General features: G+C 55.4%; 1 protein-coding gene across 4 annotated transcripts in view; it reads left to right on the forward strand.

Annotated features, from left to right (window-relative positions):
* The first annotated feature begins 2016 nt into the window (after positions 1-2016).
* Positions 2017-16435, forward strand: part of gtf2f2a (general transcription factor IIF, polypeptide 2a) — a 22445-nt gene continuing 8026 nt past the window's right edge. The window contains exons 1-6 of one of the 4 annotated variants that reach the window (XM_055910530.1): positions 2017-2219; positions 2403-2476; positions 2612-2630; positions 2770-2914; positions 3615-3626; positions 14755-14814. In XM_055910530.1, coding sequence (XP_055766505.1) covers positions 2154-2219; positions 2403-2476; positions 2612-2630; positions 2770-2914; positions 3615-3626; positions 14755-14814 — 376 coding nt within the window. In that variant the 5' untranslated portion in view covers positions 2017-2153. Of the gene's footprint in view, positions 2220-2402; positions 2477-2611; positions 2631-2769; positions 2915-3614; positions 7173-7482; positions 11806-14754; positions 14815-16435 lie in introns of those variants that run through there. The other 3 variants (XM_055910532.1, XM_055910533.1, XM_055910529.1) reach the window with 3 other exon arrangements.

Consider the following 16435-nt stretch of genomic DNA (forward strand, 5'->3'; position numbering starts at 1 on the left):
CTACCTGTAACCACACACCTCCAGAACCCAATCGGCCCATTCAAAGCTTTAAATAACTACCTGTAACCACACACCTCCAGAACCCAATCGACCCGTTCAAAGCTTTAAATAACTCTCTACCTGTAACCACACACCTCCAGAACCCAATCGACCCATTCAAAGCTTTGAATAACTCTCTACCTGTAACCACACACCTCCAGGACCAATTTAATGCTTTGAATAACTCTCTACCTTTGCAGGCTTGCAACTCTCTTGTCGTCCCAATATTTACTGTAGGATATTTACTGACAGTGAGCTGTGATAATATAACACTGTGCAGACAGACATGCAACATTCTGCATACAGTGGAATTCACTATTCGATGCAGGACTGATGCCTTCTATAAGAAATGTGCTAAAGGACTTTTTTTTTTTTTACAGTCTAAATGTCACTTTAAATGGTCAAATTCTTGAATGGAAAATTCTCTTAACGTTAATGAATAACGTAAAAAATAAATATAACTTAAATATACATTATAACCTCTTCAAATAAAATAAATTAACATCTATTGAATGATATAAAAATGAAAATAATACAATCAGAAGCAGATTTTTTAAAAGTAAGTATAGATACCAACGAGACAATAAGCAGCTGGAAAAGGAAAATGGGAAAACAAAATGGAAATGAAAATCAAATCAAAGTGTATTTGTCACGTGTGCCGAATACAACAGGTGTAGTAGACCTTACAGTGAAATGCTGAATACAACAGGTGTAGTAGACCTTACAGTGAAATGCTGAATACAACAGGTCTAGTAGACCTTACAGTGAAATGCTGAATACAACAGGTGTAGTAGACCTCACAGTGAAATGCTGAATACAACAGGTGTAGTAGACCTCACAGTGAAATGCTGAATACAACATGTGTAGACCTTACAGTGAAATGCTGAATTCAACAGGTGTAGTAGACCTCACAGTGAAATGCTTACTTACAGGCTCTAACAAATAGTGCAAAAAAAGGTATTAGGTGAACAATAGGTAAGTAAAGAAATAAAACAACAGTAAAAAGACAGGCTATATACAGTAGCGAGGCTATAAAAGGAGAGAGGCTACATACAGACAGGTTCAGGGGTATGGGGATGGAGAGACAGGGCTGGTTCAGGGGTATGGAGATGGGGAGACAGGACTGGTTCAGGGGTATGGGGAGACAGGACTGGTTCAGGGGGATGGGGAGACAGGACTGGTTCAGGGGTATGGAGATGGGGAGACAGGGCTGGTTCAGGGGTATGGAGATGGGGAGACAGGACTGGTTCAGGGGTATGGGGAGACAGGACTGGTTCAGGGGGATGGGGAGACAGGGCTGGTTCAGGGGTATGGGGAGACGGGGCTGGTTCAGGGGTATGGGGAGACAGGACTGGTTCAGGGGGTTGGGGAGACAGGTGCTGCTGAGCCTGAAGCTGCATCTGTTGGGCCTGGCACCAGACAGGGACAACTGATTTAGTATGAATAGCTTGCTAAAAGTTTGCCTGCATTGATTAAATGTTGGTTAAAAGAGGAGCGAAATTGTAAACACTCAGAATTATCTGTGAATATATTAAGTAACTAATGTTAGGGGAGCAAAAGTAGCCTTTTCACTACGGACTAAGCTGACAGGATAATTTCCACCCCAGACTACACCCTCCTTCCTTTGTGAAAAATTGTCTTCATTTTCTTTCGTTTCGTTTTTGGAAGCCAGATTTTTCTTTAGGAAGTTGAAACATGATGCTCACACCAGCACTCCTCACTCGCAATTCAATTTATTTACATTGTAAATAAAATATGATATTAATGATGATAGGTTAATAATTTAATATAGATTTTTTTTTAAACCTAATGTTCCAATAATTTTTTAGGGCCCCTGTCAGTCACATGTCCTTAGAATCGTCGCCCCTGTAGGTATGAATATGAGTTATTTGATTAAAATATATTCGAACAATACATTTTTTCATTGACCACCGAACTTCGAGTTCTAGTATTTTTGGTTTCGCGCGTCCTTTCTGTCTCTCTTGCGCCTCCGTAGTTATGGTTTGTTCATTTTACCGGACCGTGTGTTGTTTAGGTAACGTTAGCTAGCCTACCTCATAACGCCAAACGAATTGTAATGGTAACGTGTAAGAGGTGATTTCAACGTTTTAAACATGTCAGAGAAAGGCGAAGTGGATTTAACTGGTGCTAAACAGAACACGGGCGTGTGGCTGGTCAAGGTACGTTGGAAATGTAGGGTATAAACAGTAGCTAGCTAGCGGCTAACACGTTAGCAAGCTAGTGGCAGCGCGGATGGATGAGGACGAGACAAGCGATCCATTGAAGTAGACTACAGTAACTATCATTATCATCACACTGCACAAGTTGGCTAGCTAGCTAACAACCAGTGTCTGTGCCCACAGGTGCCCAAATACCTGTCCCAGCAATGGGCCAAAGCATCAGGCAGGGGAGAGGTGGGGAAGCTCCGGATCGGCAAGTATGTAGAATTGTCTCGTTCCTGTATTATTGTTTGTTGGTAATCACCATCGTTGTTTACTTTCTCTGCTGGCTAAAGAGAAGTAGCTAGCTAAGGGTTATTTAGCTAATCAGTTGTTTTTTTCTTTTGCGTTAGGAACCAAGGGAAAGCAGAGGTAATTATACTGACTATGGTGTCTGACGAGTCAATGCACAGACAAGGATGAATTGCATTTCTATGGAATATTGATCCCAACTCAGCCAACAGTGTCCTGGTCCTAAACTGATATAACTTACACTCTGTTGTGGCACCAGGTGGAATTCACTCTGAACGAAGACCTGACGATGATTGACAGCCTGGGGGACAAGCCATCGGGGGTGCAGGCACCCAGGGACCACCCGTTCACCATGCAGACTGTAGGAGGACAGACCCTGGCCGTGTTCACCGAGACCCAGTCAGGTAAGGAACAGTTCCCTGGCCTCCAGTTGTAAACATGATGATGATGATGATGATGAAGAAATGTTGGTCTATTTTGGTGCACCCAGGAGCTGTGTGCTAAATGGCGCCATACCATCTAAGTGTGCGTGCCGCCTGTGTGCGCGGGGCGCCGTGCCGCCTAAGTGTGCGCGGGGCGCCGTGCCGCCTAAGTGTGTGCGGGGCGCCGTGCCGCCTAAGTGTGCGCGGGGCGCCGTGCCGCCTAAGTGTGCGCGGGGCGCCGTGCCGCCTAAGTGTGCGTGGGGCGCCGTGCCGCCCAAGTGTGCGCGGGGCGCCGTGCCGCCCAAGTGTGTGCGGGGCGCCGTGCCGCCTAAGTGTGCGCGGGGCGCCGTGCCGCCTAAGTGTGCGTGGGGCGCCGTGCCGCCCAAGTGTGCGCGGGGCGCCGTGCCGCCCAAGTGTGTGCGGGGCGCCGTGCCGCCTAAGTGTGCGCGGGGCGCCGTGCCGCCTAAGTGTGCGCGGGGCGCCGTGCCGCCTAAGTGTGCGCGGGGCGCCGTGCCGCCTAAGTGTGCGTGGGGCGCCGTACCGCCTAGGTGTATGGGGGTAAAGTGCTGTTTGAGTGACCATAACCTGAAAGCCATGTTGTTTGAGTCATAACCTCTATTTGAATGTGTAGTCAGATAATATTCACTGTCTAAATGCCTTGTGTTGTCCTTTCACCCATTAGAGTCATCTAAGGGTAAGTAGTTCTGTGTGTATCCCTCCGCCTCGGGGTAAGTAGTACTGTGTGTATGTGTGTATCCCTCCGCCTCAGGGTAAGTAGTACTGTGTGTATCCCTCCGCCTCTCTCTCCTTCTCCATCTCTCTCTCTGCCCCTTCCCGTCTCTCTCTGCCCCTTCCCGCCTCTCTCCATCTCTCTCTGCCCCTTCCCATCTCTCTCTCTGCCCCTTCCCGTCTCTCTCCATCTCTCTCTGCCCCTTCCCGTCTCTCTCCATCTCTCTCTGCCCCTTCCCGTCTCTCTCCATCTCTCTCTCTGCCCCTTCCCGTCTCTCTCCATCTCTCTCTCTGCCCCTTCCCATCTCTCTCCATCTCTCTCTGCCCCTTCCCATCTCTCTCCATCTCTCTCTCTGCCCCTTCCCATCTCTCTCCATCTCTCTCTGCCCCTTCCCATCTCTCTCCATCTCTCTCTCTGCCCCTTCCCATCTCTCTCCATCTCTCTCTGCCCCTTCCCATCTCTCTCCATCTCTCTCTCTGCCCCTTCCCATCTCTCTCCATCTCTCTCTGCCCCTTCCCATCTCTCTCCATCTCTCTCTCTGCCCCTTCCCGTCTCTCTCCATCTCTCTCTGCCCCTTCCCATCTCTCTCCATCTCTCTCTGCCCCTTCCCATCTCTCTCTCTGCCCCTTCCCATCTCTCTCTCTGCCCCTTCCCGTCTCTCTCTCTGCCCCTTCCCATCTCTCTCCATCTCTCTCTGCCCCTTCCCGTCTCTCTCTCTGCCCCTTCCCGTCTCTCTCCATCTCTCTCTGCCCCTTCCCATCTCTCTCCATCTCTCTCTGCCCCTTCCCGTCTCTCTCTCTGCCCCTTCCCATCTCTCTCCATCTCTCTCTGCCCCTTCCCGTCTCTCTCCATCTCTCTCTGCCCCTTCCCATCTCTCTCCATCTCTCTCTGCCCCTTCCCATCTCTCTCTCTGCCCCTTCCCGTCTCTCTCTCTGCCCCTTCCCGTCTCTCTCTCTGCCCCTTCCCATCTCTCTCCATCTCTCTCTGCCCCTTCCCATCTCTCTCCATCTCTCTCTGCCCCTTCCCATCTCTCTCTCTGCCCCTTCCCATCTCTCTCTCTGCCCCTTCCCGTCTCTCTCTCTGCCCCTTCCCGTCTCTCTCTCTGCCCCTTCCCGTCTCTCTCTCTGCCCCTTCCCGTCTCTCTCTCTGCCCCTTCCCGTCTCTCTCTCTGCCCCTTCCCGTCTCTCTCTCTGCCCCTTCCCGTCTCTCTCTCTGCCCCTTCCCGTCTCTCTCTCTGCCCCTTCCCGTCTCTCTCTCTGCCCCTTCCCGTCTCTCTCTCTGCCCCTTCCCGTCTCTCTCTCTGCCCCTTCCCATCTCTCTCCATCTCTCTCTGCCCCTTCCCGTCTCTCTCCATCTCTCTCTCTGCCCCTTCCCATCTCTCTCCATCTCTCTCTGCCTCTTCCCGTCTCTCTCTGCCCCTTCCCGTCTCTCTCTCTGCCCCTTCCCGTCTCTCTCTGCCTCTTCCCGTCTCTCTCTGCCTCTTCCCGTCTCTCTCCATCTCTCTCTGCCTCTTCCTGTCTCTCTCTGCCCCTTCCCATCTCTCTCTGCCCCTTCCCGTCTCTCTCCATCTCTCTCTGCCCCTTCCCGTCTCTCTCCATCTCTCTCTGCCCCTTCCCATCTCTCTCTCTGCCCCTTCCCGTCTCTCTCTCTGCCCCTTCCCATCTCTCTCTCTGCCCCTTCCCATCTCTCTCCATCTCTCTCTGCCCCTTCCCGTCTCTCTCCATCTCTCTCTGCCCCTTCCCGTCTCTCTCTCTGCCCCTTCCCGCCTCTCTCCATCTCTCTCTCTGCCCCTTCCCATCTCTCTCCATCTCTCTCTGCCCCTTCCCGTCTCTCTCTCTGCCCCTTCCCGCCTCTCTCCATCTCTCTCTCTGCCCCTTCCCGCCTCTCTCCATCTCTCTCTCTGCCCCTTCCCATCTCTCTCCATCTCTCTCTGCCCCTTCCCGTCTCTCTCTCTCTGCCCCTTCCCATCTCTCTCTCTGCCCCTTCCCATCTCTCTCCATCTCTCTCTGCCCCTTCCCGTCTCTCTCTCTGCCCCTTCCCATCTCTCTCTCTGCCCCTTCCCGTCTCTCTCTCTGCCCCTTCCCGTCTCTCTCTCTGCCCCTTCCCATCTCTCTCCATCTCTCTCTGCCCCTTCCCGTCTCTCTCCATCTCTCTCTCTGCCCCTTCCCGTCTCTCTCTCTGCCCCTTCCCATCTCTCTCTCTGCCCCTTCCCGTCTCTCTCTCTGCCCCTTCCCGTCTCTCTCTCTGCCCCTTCCCGTCTCTCTCTCTGCCCCTTCCCGTCTCTCTCTCTGCCCCTTCCCATCTCTCTGCATCTCTCTCTGCCCCTTCCCATCTCTCTCCATCTCTCTCTGCCTCTTCCCGTCTCTCTCCATCTCTCTCTGCCCCTTCCCATCTCTCTCTCTGCCCCTTCCCATCTCTCTCCATCTCTCTCTCTGCCCCTTCCCATCTCTCTCCATCTCTCTCTGCCCCTTCCCGTCTCTCTCCATCTCTCTCTCTGCCCCTTCCCGTCTCTCTCCATCTCTCTCTCTGCCCCTTCCCATCTCTCTCCATCTCTCTCTGCCCCTTCCCGTCTCTCTCCATCTCTCTCTCTGCCCCTTCCCGTCTCTCTCCATCTCTCTCTCTGCCCCTTCCCGTCTCTCTCCATCTCTCTCTGCCCCTTCCCGCCTCTCTCCATCTCTCTCTGCCCCTTCCCATCTCTCTCCATCTCTCTCTCTGCCCCTTCCCGTCTCTCTCCATCTCTCTCTCTGCCCCTTCCCATCTCTCTCCATCTCTCTCTCTGCCCCTTCCCGTCTCTCTCCATCTCTCTCTCTGCCCCTTCCCATCTCTCTCCATCTCTCTCTGCCCCTTCCCATCTCTCTCCATCTCTCTCTCTGCCCCTTCCCGTCTCTCTCCATCTCTCTCTCTGCCCCTTCCCATCTCTCTCCATCTCTCTCTGCCCCTTCCCGTCTCTCTCCATCTCTCTCTCTGCCCCTTCCCATCTCTCTCCATCTCTCTCTCTGCCCCTTCCCGTCTCTCTCCATCTCTCTCTCTGCCCCTTCCCGTCTCTCTCTCTGCCCCTTCCCGTCTCTCTCTCTGCCCCTTCCCGTCTCTCTCTGCCCCTTCCCATCTCTCTCCATCTCTCTCTCTGCCCCTTCCCGTCTCTCTCCATCTCTCTCTCTGCCCCTTCCCATCTCTCTCCATCTCTCTCTCTGCCCCTTCCCGTCTCTCTCCATCTCTCTCTCTGCCCCTTCCCATCTCTCTCCATCTCTCTCTCTGCCCCTTCCCGTCTCTCTCCATCTCTCTCTCTGCCCCTTCCCGTCTCTCTCTCTGCCCCTTCCCGTCTCTCTCTCTGCCCCTTCCCGTCTCTCTCTGCCCCTTCCCGTCTCTCTCCATCTCTCTCTGCCCCTTCCCGTCTCTCTCTCTGCCCCTTCCCGTCTCTCTCCATCTCTCTCTCTGCCCCTTCCCGTCTCTCTCTCTCTGCCCCTTCCCATCTCTCTCTGCCCCTTCCCATCTCTCTCCATCTCTCTCTGCCTCTTCCCGTCTCTCTCTCTGCCCCTTCCCGTCTCTCTCTCTCTGCCCCTTCCCGTCTCTCTCTCTCTGCCCCTTCCCGTCTCTCTCTCTCTGCCCCTTCCCATCTCTCTCCATCTCTCTCTCTGCCCCTTCCCGTCTCTCTCCATCTCTCTCTGCCCCTTCCCGTCTCTCTCCATCTCTCTCTGCCCCTTCCCGTCTCTCTCCATCTCTCTCTGCCCCTTCCCGTCTCTCTCCATCTCTCTCTCTGCCCCTTCCCGCCTCTCTCCATCTCTCTCTGCCCCTTCCCGCCTCTCTCCATCTCTCTCTCTGCCTCTTCCCATCTCTCTCCATCTCTCTCTGCCCCTTCCCGTCTCTCTCCATCTCTCTCTCTGCCCCTTCCCGTCTCTCTCCATCTCTCTCTGCCCCTTCCCATCTCTCTCCATCTCTCTCTGCCCCTTCCCATCTCTCTCCATCTCTCTCTGCCCCTTCCCATCTCTCTCCATCTCTCTCTGCCCCTTCCCGTCTCTCTCTCTGCCCCTTCCCATCTCTCTCTCTGCCCCTTCCCATCTCTCTCCATCTCTCTCTGCCCCTTCCCATCTCTCTCCATCTCTCTCTGCCCCTTCCCGCCTCTCTCCATCTCTCTCTGCCCCTTCCCGCCTCTCTCCATCTCTCTCTGCCCCTTCCCGTCTCTCTCCATCTCTCTCTGCCCCTTCCCGTCTCTCTCCATCTCTCTCTGCCCCTTCCCATCTCTCTCCATCTCTCTCTGCCCCTTCCCATCTCTCTCCATCTCTCTCTGCCCCTTCCCGTCTCTCTCTCTGCCCCTTCCCATCTCTCTCTCTGCCCCTTCCCGTCTCTCTCTCTGCCTCTTCCCATCTCTCTCCATCTCTCTCTGCCCCTTCCCATCTCTCTCTCTGCCTCTTCCCATCTCTCTCCATCTCTCTCTCTGCCTCTTCCCATCTCTCTCCATCTCTCTCTCTGCCCCTTCCCATCTCTCTCCATCTCTCTCTGCCCCTTCCCATCTCTCTCCATCTCTCTCTGCCCCTTCCCATCTCTCTCCATCTCTCTCTGCCCCTTCCCATCTCTCTCCATCTCTCTCTGCCCCTTCCCATCTCTCTCCATCTCTCTCTGCCCCTTCCCGTCTCTCTCTCTCTCTCTCTGCCCCTTCCCGTCTCTCTCCATCTCTCTCTCTGCCCCTTCCCGTCTCTCTCCATCTCTCTCTCTGCCCCTTCCCGTCTCTCTCCATCTCTCTCTGCCCCTTCCCATCTCTCTCCATCTCTCTCTCTGCCTCTTCCCATCTCTCTCCATCTCTCTCTCTGCCCCTTCCCATCTCTCTCCATCTCTCTCTGCCCCTTCCCATCTCTCTCCATCTCTCTCTGCCCCTTCCCATCTCTCTCCATCTCTCTCTGCCCCTTCCCATCTCTCTCCATCTCTCTCTGCCCCTTCCCATCTCTCTCCATCTCTCTCTGCCCCTTCCCGTCTCTCTCTCTCTCTCTCTGCCCCTTCCCGTCTCTCTCCATCTCTCTCTCTGCCCCTTCCCGTCTCTCTCCATCTCTCTCTGCCCCTTCCCGTCTCTCTCCATCTCTCTCTCTGCCCCTTCCCGTCTCTCTCCATCTCTCTCTGCCCCTTCCCGTCTCTCTCCATCTCTCTCTCTGCCCCTTCCCGTCTCTCTCCATCTCTCTCTGCCCCTTCCCGTCTCTCTCCATCTCTCTCTCTGCCCCTTCCCGTCTCTCTCCATCTCTCTCTGCCCCTTCCCGTCTCTCTCCATCTCTCTCTCTGCCCCTTCCCGTCTCTCTCCATCTCTCTCTGCCCCTTCCCGTCTCTCTCCATCTCTCTCTCTGCCCCTTCCCGTCTCTCTCCATCTCTCTCTCTGCCCCTTCCCGTCTCTCTCCATCTCTCTCTCTGCCCCTTCCCATCTCTCTCCATCTCTCTCTGCCCCTTCCCATCTCTCTCCATCTCTCTCTGCCCCTTCCCGTCTCTCTCCATCTCTCTCTGCCCCTTCCCGTCTCTCTCCATCTCTCTCTCTGCCCCTTCCCATCTCTCTCCATCTCTCTCTGCCCCTTCCCGTCTCTCTCCATCTCTCTCTCTGCCCCTTCCCGTCTCTCTCCGTCTCTCTCTCTGCCCCTTCCCGCCTCTCTCCATCTCTCTCTGCCTCTTCCCGTCTCTCTCCATCTCTCTCTGCCCCTTCCCATCTCTCTCTCTGCCCCTTCCCATCTCTCTCCATCTCTCTCTGCCTCTTCCCGTCTCTCTCCATCTCTCTCTGCCCCTTCCCATCTCTCTCTCTGCCCCTTCCCGCCTCTCTCCATCTCTCTCTGCCTCTTCCCATCTCTCTCCATCTCTCTCTGCCCCTTCCCGTCTCTCTCCATCTCTCTCTGCCCCTTCCCATCTCTCTCCATCTCTCTCTCTGCCCCTTCCCATCTCTCTCCATCTCTCTCTCTGCCCCTTCCCATCTCTCTCCATCTCTCTCTGCCCCTTCCCATCTCTCTCCATCTCTCTCTGCCCCTTCCCGTCTCTCTCCATCTCTCTCTGCCCCTTCCCGTCTCTCTCCATCTCTCTCTGCCCCTTCCCGTCTCTCTCCATCTCTCTCTGCCCCTTCCCGTCTCTCTCCATCTCTCTCTGCCCCTTCCCATCTCTCTCCGTCTCTCTCTCTGCCCCTTCCCGTCTCTCTCCGTCTCTCTCTCTGCCCCTTCCCATCTCTCTCCATCTCTCTCTCTGCCCCTTCCCATCTCTCTCCATCTCTCTCTCTGCCCCTTCCCATCTCTCTCCATCTCTCTCTCTGCCCCTTCCCGTCTCTCTCCATCTCTCTCTGCCCCTTCCCATCTCTCTCTCTGCCCCTTCCCATCTCTCTCTCTGCCCCTTCCCATCTCTCTCTCTGCCCCTTCCCATCTCTCTCTGCCCCTTCCCGTCTCTCTCCATCTCTCTCTCTGCCCCTTCCCGTCTCTCTCCATCTCTCTCTCTGCCCCTTCCCGTCTCTCTCCATCTCTCTCTGCCCCTTCCCGTCTCTCTCCATCTCTCTCTGCCCCTTCCCATCTCTCTCCATCTCTCTCTCTGCCCCTTCCCATCTCTCTCCATCTCTCTCTGCCCCTTCCCGTCTCTCTCCATCTCTCTCTGCCCCTTCCCATCTCTCTCCATCTCTCTCTGCCCCTTCCCGTCTCTCTCTCTGCCCCTTCCCGTCTCTCTCTCTGCCCCTTCCCGTCTCTCTCCATCTCTCTCTGCCCCTTCCCATCTCTCTCCATCTCTCTCTGCCCCTTCCCGTCTCTCTCTCTGCCCCTTCCCGTCTCTCTCTCTGCCCCTTCCCGTCTCTCTCCATCTCTCTCTGCCCCTTCCCATCTCTCTCCATCTCTCTCTGCCCCTTCCCATCTCTCTCTCTGCCCCTTCCCGTCTCTCTCCATCTCTCTCTGCCCCTTCCCATCTCTCTCCATCTCTCTCTGCCCCTTCCCGTCTCTCTCTCTGCCCCTTCCCGTCTCTCTCTCTGCCCCTTCCCATCTCTCTCCATCTCTCTCTGCCCCTTCCCGTCTCTCTCTCTGCCCCTTCCCGTCTCTCTCTCTGCCCCTTCCCATCTCTCTCCATCTCTCTCTGCCCCTTCCCGTCTCTCTCCATCTCTCTCTCTGCCCCTTCCCATCTCTCTCCATCTCTCTCTGCCCCTTCCCATCTCTCTCCATCTCTCTCTGCCCCTTCCCGTCTCTCTCCATCTCTCTCTGCCCCTTCCCGTCTCTCTCCATCTCTCTCTCTGCCCCTTCCCATCTCTCTCCATCTCTCTCTGCCCCTTCCCGTCTCTCTCCATCTCTCTCTCTGCCCCTTCCCGTCTCTCTCCATCTCTCTCTCTGCCCCTTCCCGTCTCTCTCCATCTCTCTCTCTGCCCCTTCCCGTCTCTCTCCGTCTCTCTCTCTGCCCCTTCCCGTCTCTCTCTCTGCCCCTTCCCGCCTCTCTCCATCTCTCTCTGCCTCTTCCCGTCTCTCTCCATCTCTCTCTGCCTCTTCCCGTCTCTCTCCATCTCTCTCTGCCCCTTCCCGTCTCTCTCCATCTCTCTCTCTGCCCCTTCCCGTCTCTCTCCATCTCTCTCTCTGCCCCTTCCCGTCTCTCTCCATCTCTCTCTGCCCCTTCCCGTCTCTCTCCATCTCTCTCTCTGCCCCTTCCCGTCTCTCTCCATCTCTCTCTGCCCCTTCCCATCTCTCTCCATCTCTCTCTCTGCCCCTTCCCGTCTCTCTCCGTCTCTCTCTCTGCCCCTTCCCATCTCTCTCCATCTCTCTCTGCCCCTTCCCATCTCTCTCTCTGCCCCTTCCCGTCTCTCTCCGTCTCTCTCTCTGCCCCTTCCCGTCTCTCTCTCTGCCCCTTCCCATCTCTCTCTCTGCCCCTTCCCATCTCTCTCTCTGCCCCTTCCCGTCTCTCTCCATCTCTCTCTGCCCCTTCCCATCTCTCTCCATCTCTCTCTGCCCCTTCCCGTCTCTCTCTCTGCCCCTTCCCGTCTCTCTCTCTGCCCCTTCCCGTCTCTCTCTCTCTGCCCCTTCCCGTCTCTCTCTCTCTGCCCCTTCCCGTCTCTCTGTCTTTGTTGCGGGCTGCATGTTTAATTTCTGTTGCCACAGCAGAACAGATGAAGGTCCTCTGCTTGTCTCAGTAACTCCGCTGGCTGTCTCTCTGCCCGGATCAGTAACTCCGCTGGCTGTCTCTCTGCTCGGATCAGTAACTCCGCTGGCTGTCTCTCTGCTTGTCTCAGTAACTCCGCTGGCTGTCTCTCTGCCCGGATCAGTAACTCCGCTGGCTGTCTCTCTGCTCGGATCAGTAACTCCTCTGGCTGTCTCTCTGCTCGGATCAGTAACTCCGCTGGCTGTCTCTCTGCCCGGATCAGTAACTCCGCTGGCTGTCTCTCTGCCCGGATCAGTAACTCCGCTGGCTGTCTCTCTGCTTGTCTCAGTAACTCCGCTGGCTGTCTCTCTGCTTGTCTCAGTAACTCCGCTGGCTGTCTCTCTGCTTGGATCAGTAACTCCGCTGGCTGTCTCTCTGCTCGGATCAGTAACTCCGCTGGCTGTCTCTCTGCTTGTCTCAGTAACTCCGCTGGCTGTCTCTCTGCTCGGATCAGTAACTCCGCTGGCTGTCTCTCTGCTCGGATCAGTAACTCCGCTGGCTGTCTCTCTGCTCGGATCAGTAACTCCGCTGGCTGTCTCTCTGCTTGTCTCAGTAACTCCGCTGGCTGTCTCTCTGCTTGTCTTAGTAACCCCGCTGGCTGTCTCTCTGCTCGGATCAGTAACTCCGCTGGCTGTCTCTCTGCTTGTCTCAGTAACTCCGCTGGCTGTCTCTCTGCTCGGATCAGTAACCCCGCTGGCTGTCTCTCTGCTCGGATCAGTAACTCCTCTGGCTGTCTCTCTGCTTGTCTCAGTAACTCCGCTGGCTGTCTCTCTGCTTGTCTCAGTAACTCCGCTGGCTGTCTCTCTGCTCGGATCAGTAACTCCGCTGGCTGTCTCTCTGCTCGGATCAGTAACTCCGCTGGCTGTCTCTCTGCTCGGATCAGTAACTCCGCTGGCTGTCTCTCTGCTCGGATCAGTAACTCCGCTGGCTGTCTCTCTGCTCGGATCAGTAACTCCGCTGGCTGTCTCTCTGCCCGGATCAGTAACTCCGCTGGCTGTCTCTCTGCTCGGATCAGTAACTCCGCTGGCTGTCTCTCTGCTCGGATCAGTAACTCCGCTGGCTGTCTCTCTGCTCGGATCAGTAACTCCGCTGGCTGTCTCTCTGCCCGGATCAGTAACTCCGCTGGCTGTCTCTCTGCCCGGATCAGTAACTCCGCTGGCTGTCTCTCTGCTTGTCTCAGTAACTCCGCTGGCTGTCTCTCTGCTTGTCTCAGTAACTCCGCTGGCTGTCTCTCTGCTTGGATCAGTAACTCCGCTGGCTGTCTCTCTGCTCGGATCAGTAACTCCGCTGGCTGTCTCTCTGCTTGTCTCAGTAACTCCGCTGGCTGTCTCTCTGCTCGGATCAGTAACTCCGCTGGCTGTCTCTCTGCTCGGATCAGTAACTCCGCTGGCTGTCTCTCTGCTCGGATCAGTAACTCCGCTGGCTGTCTCTCTGCTTGTCTCAGTAACTCCGCTGGCTGTCTCTCTGCTTGTCTTAGTAACCCCGCTGGCTGTCTCTCTGCTCGGATCAGTAACTCCGCTGGCTGTCTCTCTGCTTGTCTCAGTAACTCCGCTGGCTGTCTCTCTGCTCGGATCAGTAACCCCGCTGGCTGTCTCTCTGCTCGGATCAGTAACTCCTCTGGCTGTCTCTCTGCTTGTCTCAGTAACTCCGCTGGCTGTCTCTCTGCTTGTCTCAGTAACTCCGCTGGCTGTCTCTCTGCTCGGATCAGTAACTCCGCTGGCTGTCTCTCTGCTCGGATCAGTAACTCCGCTGGCTGTCTCTCTGCTCGGATCAGTAACTCCGCTGGCTGTCTCTCTGCTCGGATCAGTAACTCCGCTGGCTGTCTCTCTGCTCGTCTCAGTAACTCCGCTGGCTGTCTCTCTGCTCGGATCAGTAACTCCGCTGGCTGTCTCTCTGCTCGGATCAGTAACTCCGCTGGCTGTCTCTCTGCTCGGATCAGTAACTCCGCTGGCTGTCTCTCTGCTTGTCTCAGTAACTCCGCTGGCTGTCTCTCTGCTTGTCTCAGTAACTCCGCTGGCTGTCTCTCTGCTTGTCTCAGTAACTCCGCTGGCTGTCTCTCTGCTCGGATCAGTAACTCCGCTGGCTGTCTCTCTGCTCGTCTCAGTAACTCCGCTGTCTCTCTGCTCGGATCAGTAACCCCGCTGGCTGTCTCTCTGCTTGTCTCAGTAACTCCGCTGGCTGTCTCTCTGCTTGTCTCAGTAACTCCGCTGGCTGTCTCTCTGCTTGTCTCAGTAACTCCGCTGGCTGTCTCTCTGCTCGGATCAGTAACTCCGCTGGCTGTCTCTCTGCTTGTCTCAGTAACTCCGCTGGCTGTCTCTCTGCTCGGTTCAGTAACCCCGCTGGCTGTCTCTCTGCTTGTCTCAGTAACTCCGCTGGCTGTCTCTCTGCTTGTCTCAGTAACTCCGCTGGCTGTCTCTCTGCTTGTCTCAGTAACTCCGCTGGCTGTCTCTCTGCTTGTCTCAGTAACTCCGCTGGCTGTCTCTCTGCTCGGATCAGAACCACTGTTAATCGATCAGCTCAGCAGTGTGGATATGATCTACTGCTGAATGATATGTGGAGCTCGTTAATAACGTAAACAAACCAATCAATATGATGGTATTGATCTGGTGTGGAGTGCTTGGTTTGACGTCATGATTTGTGCATGATCTTGATGCCTCTCCTAATGTGCACGTCCCCCTCCTCTCCGTCCGTCCTTCCTCTCTCCTCTCCCTCCCTCGAGGGTGTGTGTGTCAGTGTGAAGCTCATGGTTTATCCTTGTATGTGAGTTGTAGAGGGTATATAAAGTTCTGTTTGAGATACTTCCTGGTTTGAGTGTGAAGTCTGGCCACCGTCAGATGTGTTGTTCCGCAACGCGTTGGAAGACCAACCGTCGTTGCCGAGCAGTTCATCTCCGTGGTTACTGCCTCTTCGCCAGAAAGCGGCTAGTCTAAACCCTGGTGTTGTTTTCTTATTGGCCCCCCCTCTCCTCCCTCCCTCCCTGTAGGCCAGTCAGAAGAGAGATCTGATGGCAGCAGCTCAGTTTCGCGGGCGGGGACAGGCCCAGGTGAGTCCCTTCAGTCTCTTCCCCACGGAGAGGTGTGGAGCCTGGGCATGAGGCTGGGTCTCTGTCTGGTGGAGGATGGTGAGAGGTGTGGCGCCTGGAGGTTGGGCCTCTGTCTGGTGGAGGATGGTGAGAAGTGTGGCGCCTGGAGGTTGGGCCTCTGTCTGGTGGAGGATGGTGAGAAGTGTGGCGCCTGGAGGTTGGGCCTCTGTCTGGTGGAGGTTGGGCCTCTGTCTGGTGGAGGTTGGGCCTCTGTCTGGTGGAGGTTGGGCCTCTGTCTGGTGGAGGCTGGGCCTCTGTCTGGTGGAGGTTGGGCCTCTGTCTGGTGGAGGTTGGTGAGAGGTGTGGAGCCTGGGCTTGAGGCTGGAGGTTGGGCCTCTGTCTGGTGGAGGTTAGGCCTCTGTCTGGTGGAGGTTGGGCCTCTGTCTGGTGGAGGATGGTGAGAGGTGTGGAGCCTGGGCAGGAGGCTGGAGGTTGGGCCTCTGTCTGGTGGAGGTTGGGCCTCTGTCTGGTGGAGGTTGGGCCTCTGTCTGGTGGAGGTTGGGCCTCTGTCTGGTGGAGGTTGGTGAGAGGTGTGGAGCCTGGGCAGGAGGCTGGAGGTTGGGCCTCTGTCTGGTGGAGGTTGGTGAGAGGTGTGGAGCCTGGGCAGGAGGTTGGGCCTCTGTCTGGTGGAGAATGTTGATCAGTTAGACGACCCTAGTGATCAGTTGGTCTCTCTTCTCCCGTTAGACGACCCTAGTGATCAGTTGGTCTCTCTTCTCCCGTTCGACGACCCTAGTGATCAGTTGGTCTCTCTTCTCCCGTTTGACGACCCTAGTGATCAGTTGGTCTCTCTTCTCCCGTTTGACGACCCTAGTGATCAGTTGGACTCTCTTCTCCCGTTCGACGACCCTAGTGATCAGTTGGTCTCTCTTCTCCCGTTAGACGGCCCTAGTGATTAGTTGGTCTCTTCTCCCGTTAGACGACCCTAGGGATCAGTTGGGCTCTCTTCTCCTGTTAGATGACCCTAGTGATCAGACGACCCTAGTGATCTGTTGGGCTCTCTTCTCCCGTTAGACGACCCTAGTGATCAGTTGGTCTCTCTTCTCCCGTTAGACGACCCTAGTGATCAGTTGGTCTCTTCTCCCGTTAGACGACCCTAGTGATCAGTTGGTCTCTTCTCCCGTTAGACGACCCTAGTGATCTGTTAGACGACCCTGGTGATCAGTTGGTCTCTCTTCACCTGTTAAACGACCCTAGTGATCAGTTGGGCTCTTCTCCCGTTAGACGACCCTAGTGATCAGTTGGTCTCTTCTCCCGTTAGACGACCCTAGTGATCAGTTGGTCTCTTCTCCCGTTAGACGACCCTAGTGATCAGTTGGTCTCTCTTCTCCTGTTAAACGACCCTAGTGATCAGTTGGTCTCTTCTCCCGTTAGACGACCCTTGTGATCAGTTGGGCTCTTCTCCCGTTAGACGACCCTAGTGATCTGTTGGGCTCTTCTCCCGTTAGACGACCCTAGTGATCAGTTGGTCTCTCTTCTCCCGTTTAGACGACCCTAGTGATCAGTTGGTCTCTTCTCCCGTTAGACGACCCTAGTGATCAGTTGGTCTCTTCTCCCGTTAGACGACCCTAGTGACCAGCTG

Source organism: Salvelinus fontinalis, unplaced genomic scaffold (assembly GCF_029448725.1).
Source record: "Salvelinus fontinalis isolate EN_2023a unplaced genomic scaffold, ASM2944872v1 scaffold_0017, whole genome shotgun sequence".
Classification (NCBI taxonomy): Eukaryota; Metazoa; Chordata; class Actinopteri; order Salmoniformes; family Salmonidae; genus Salvelinus; species Salvelinus fontinalis.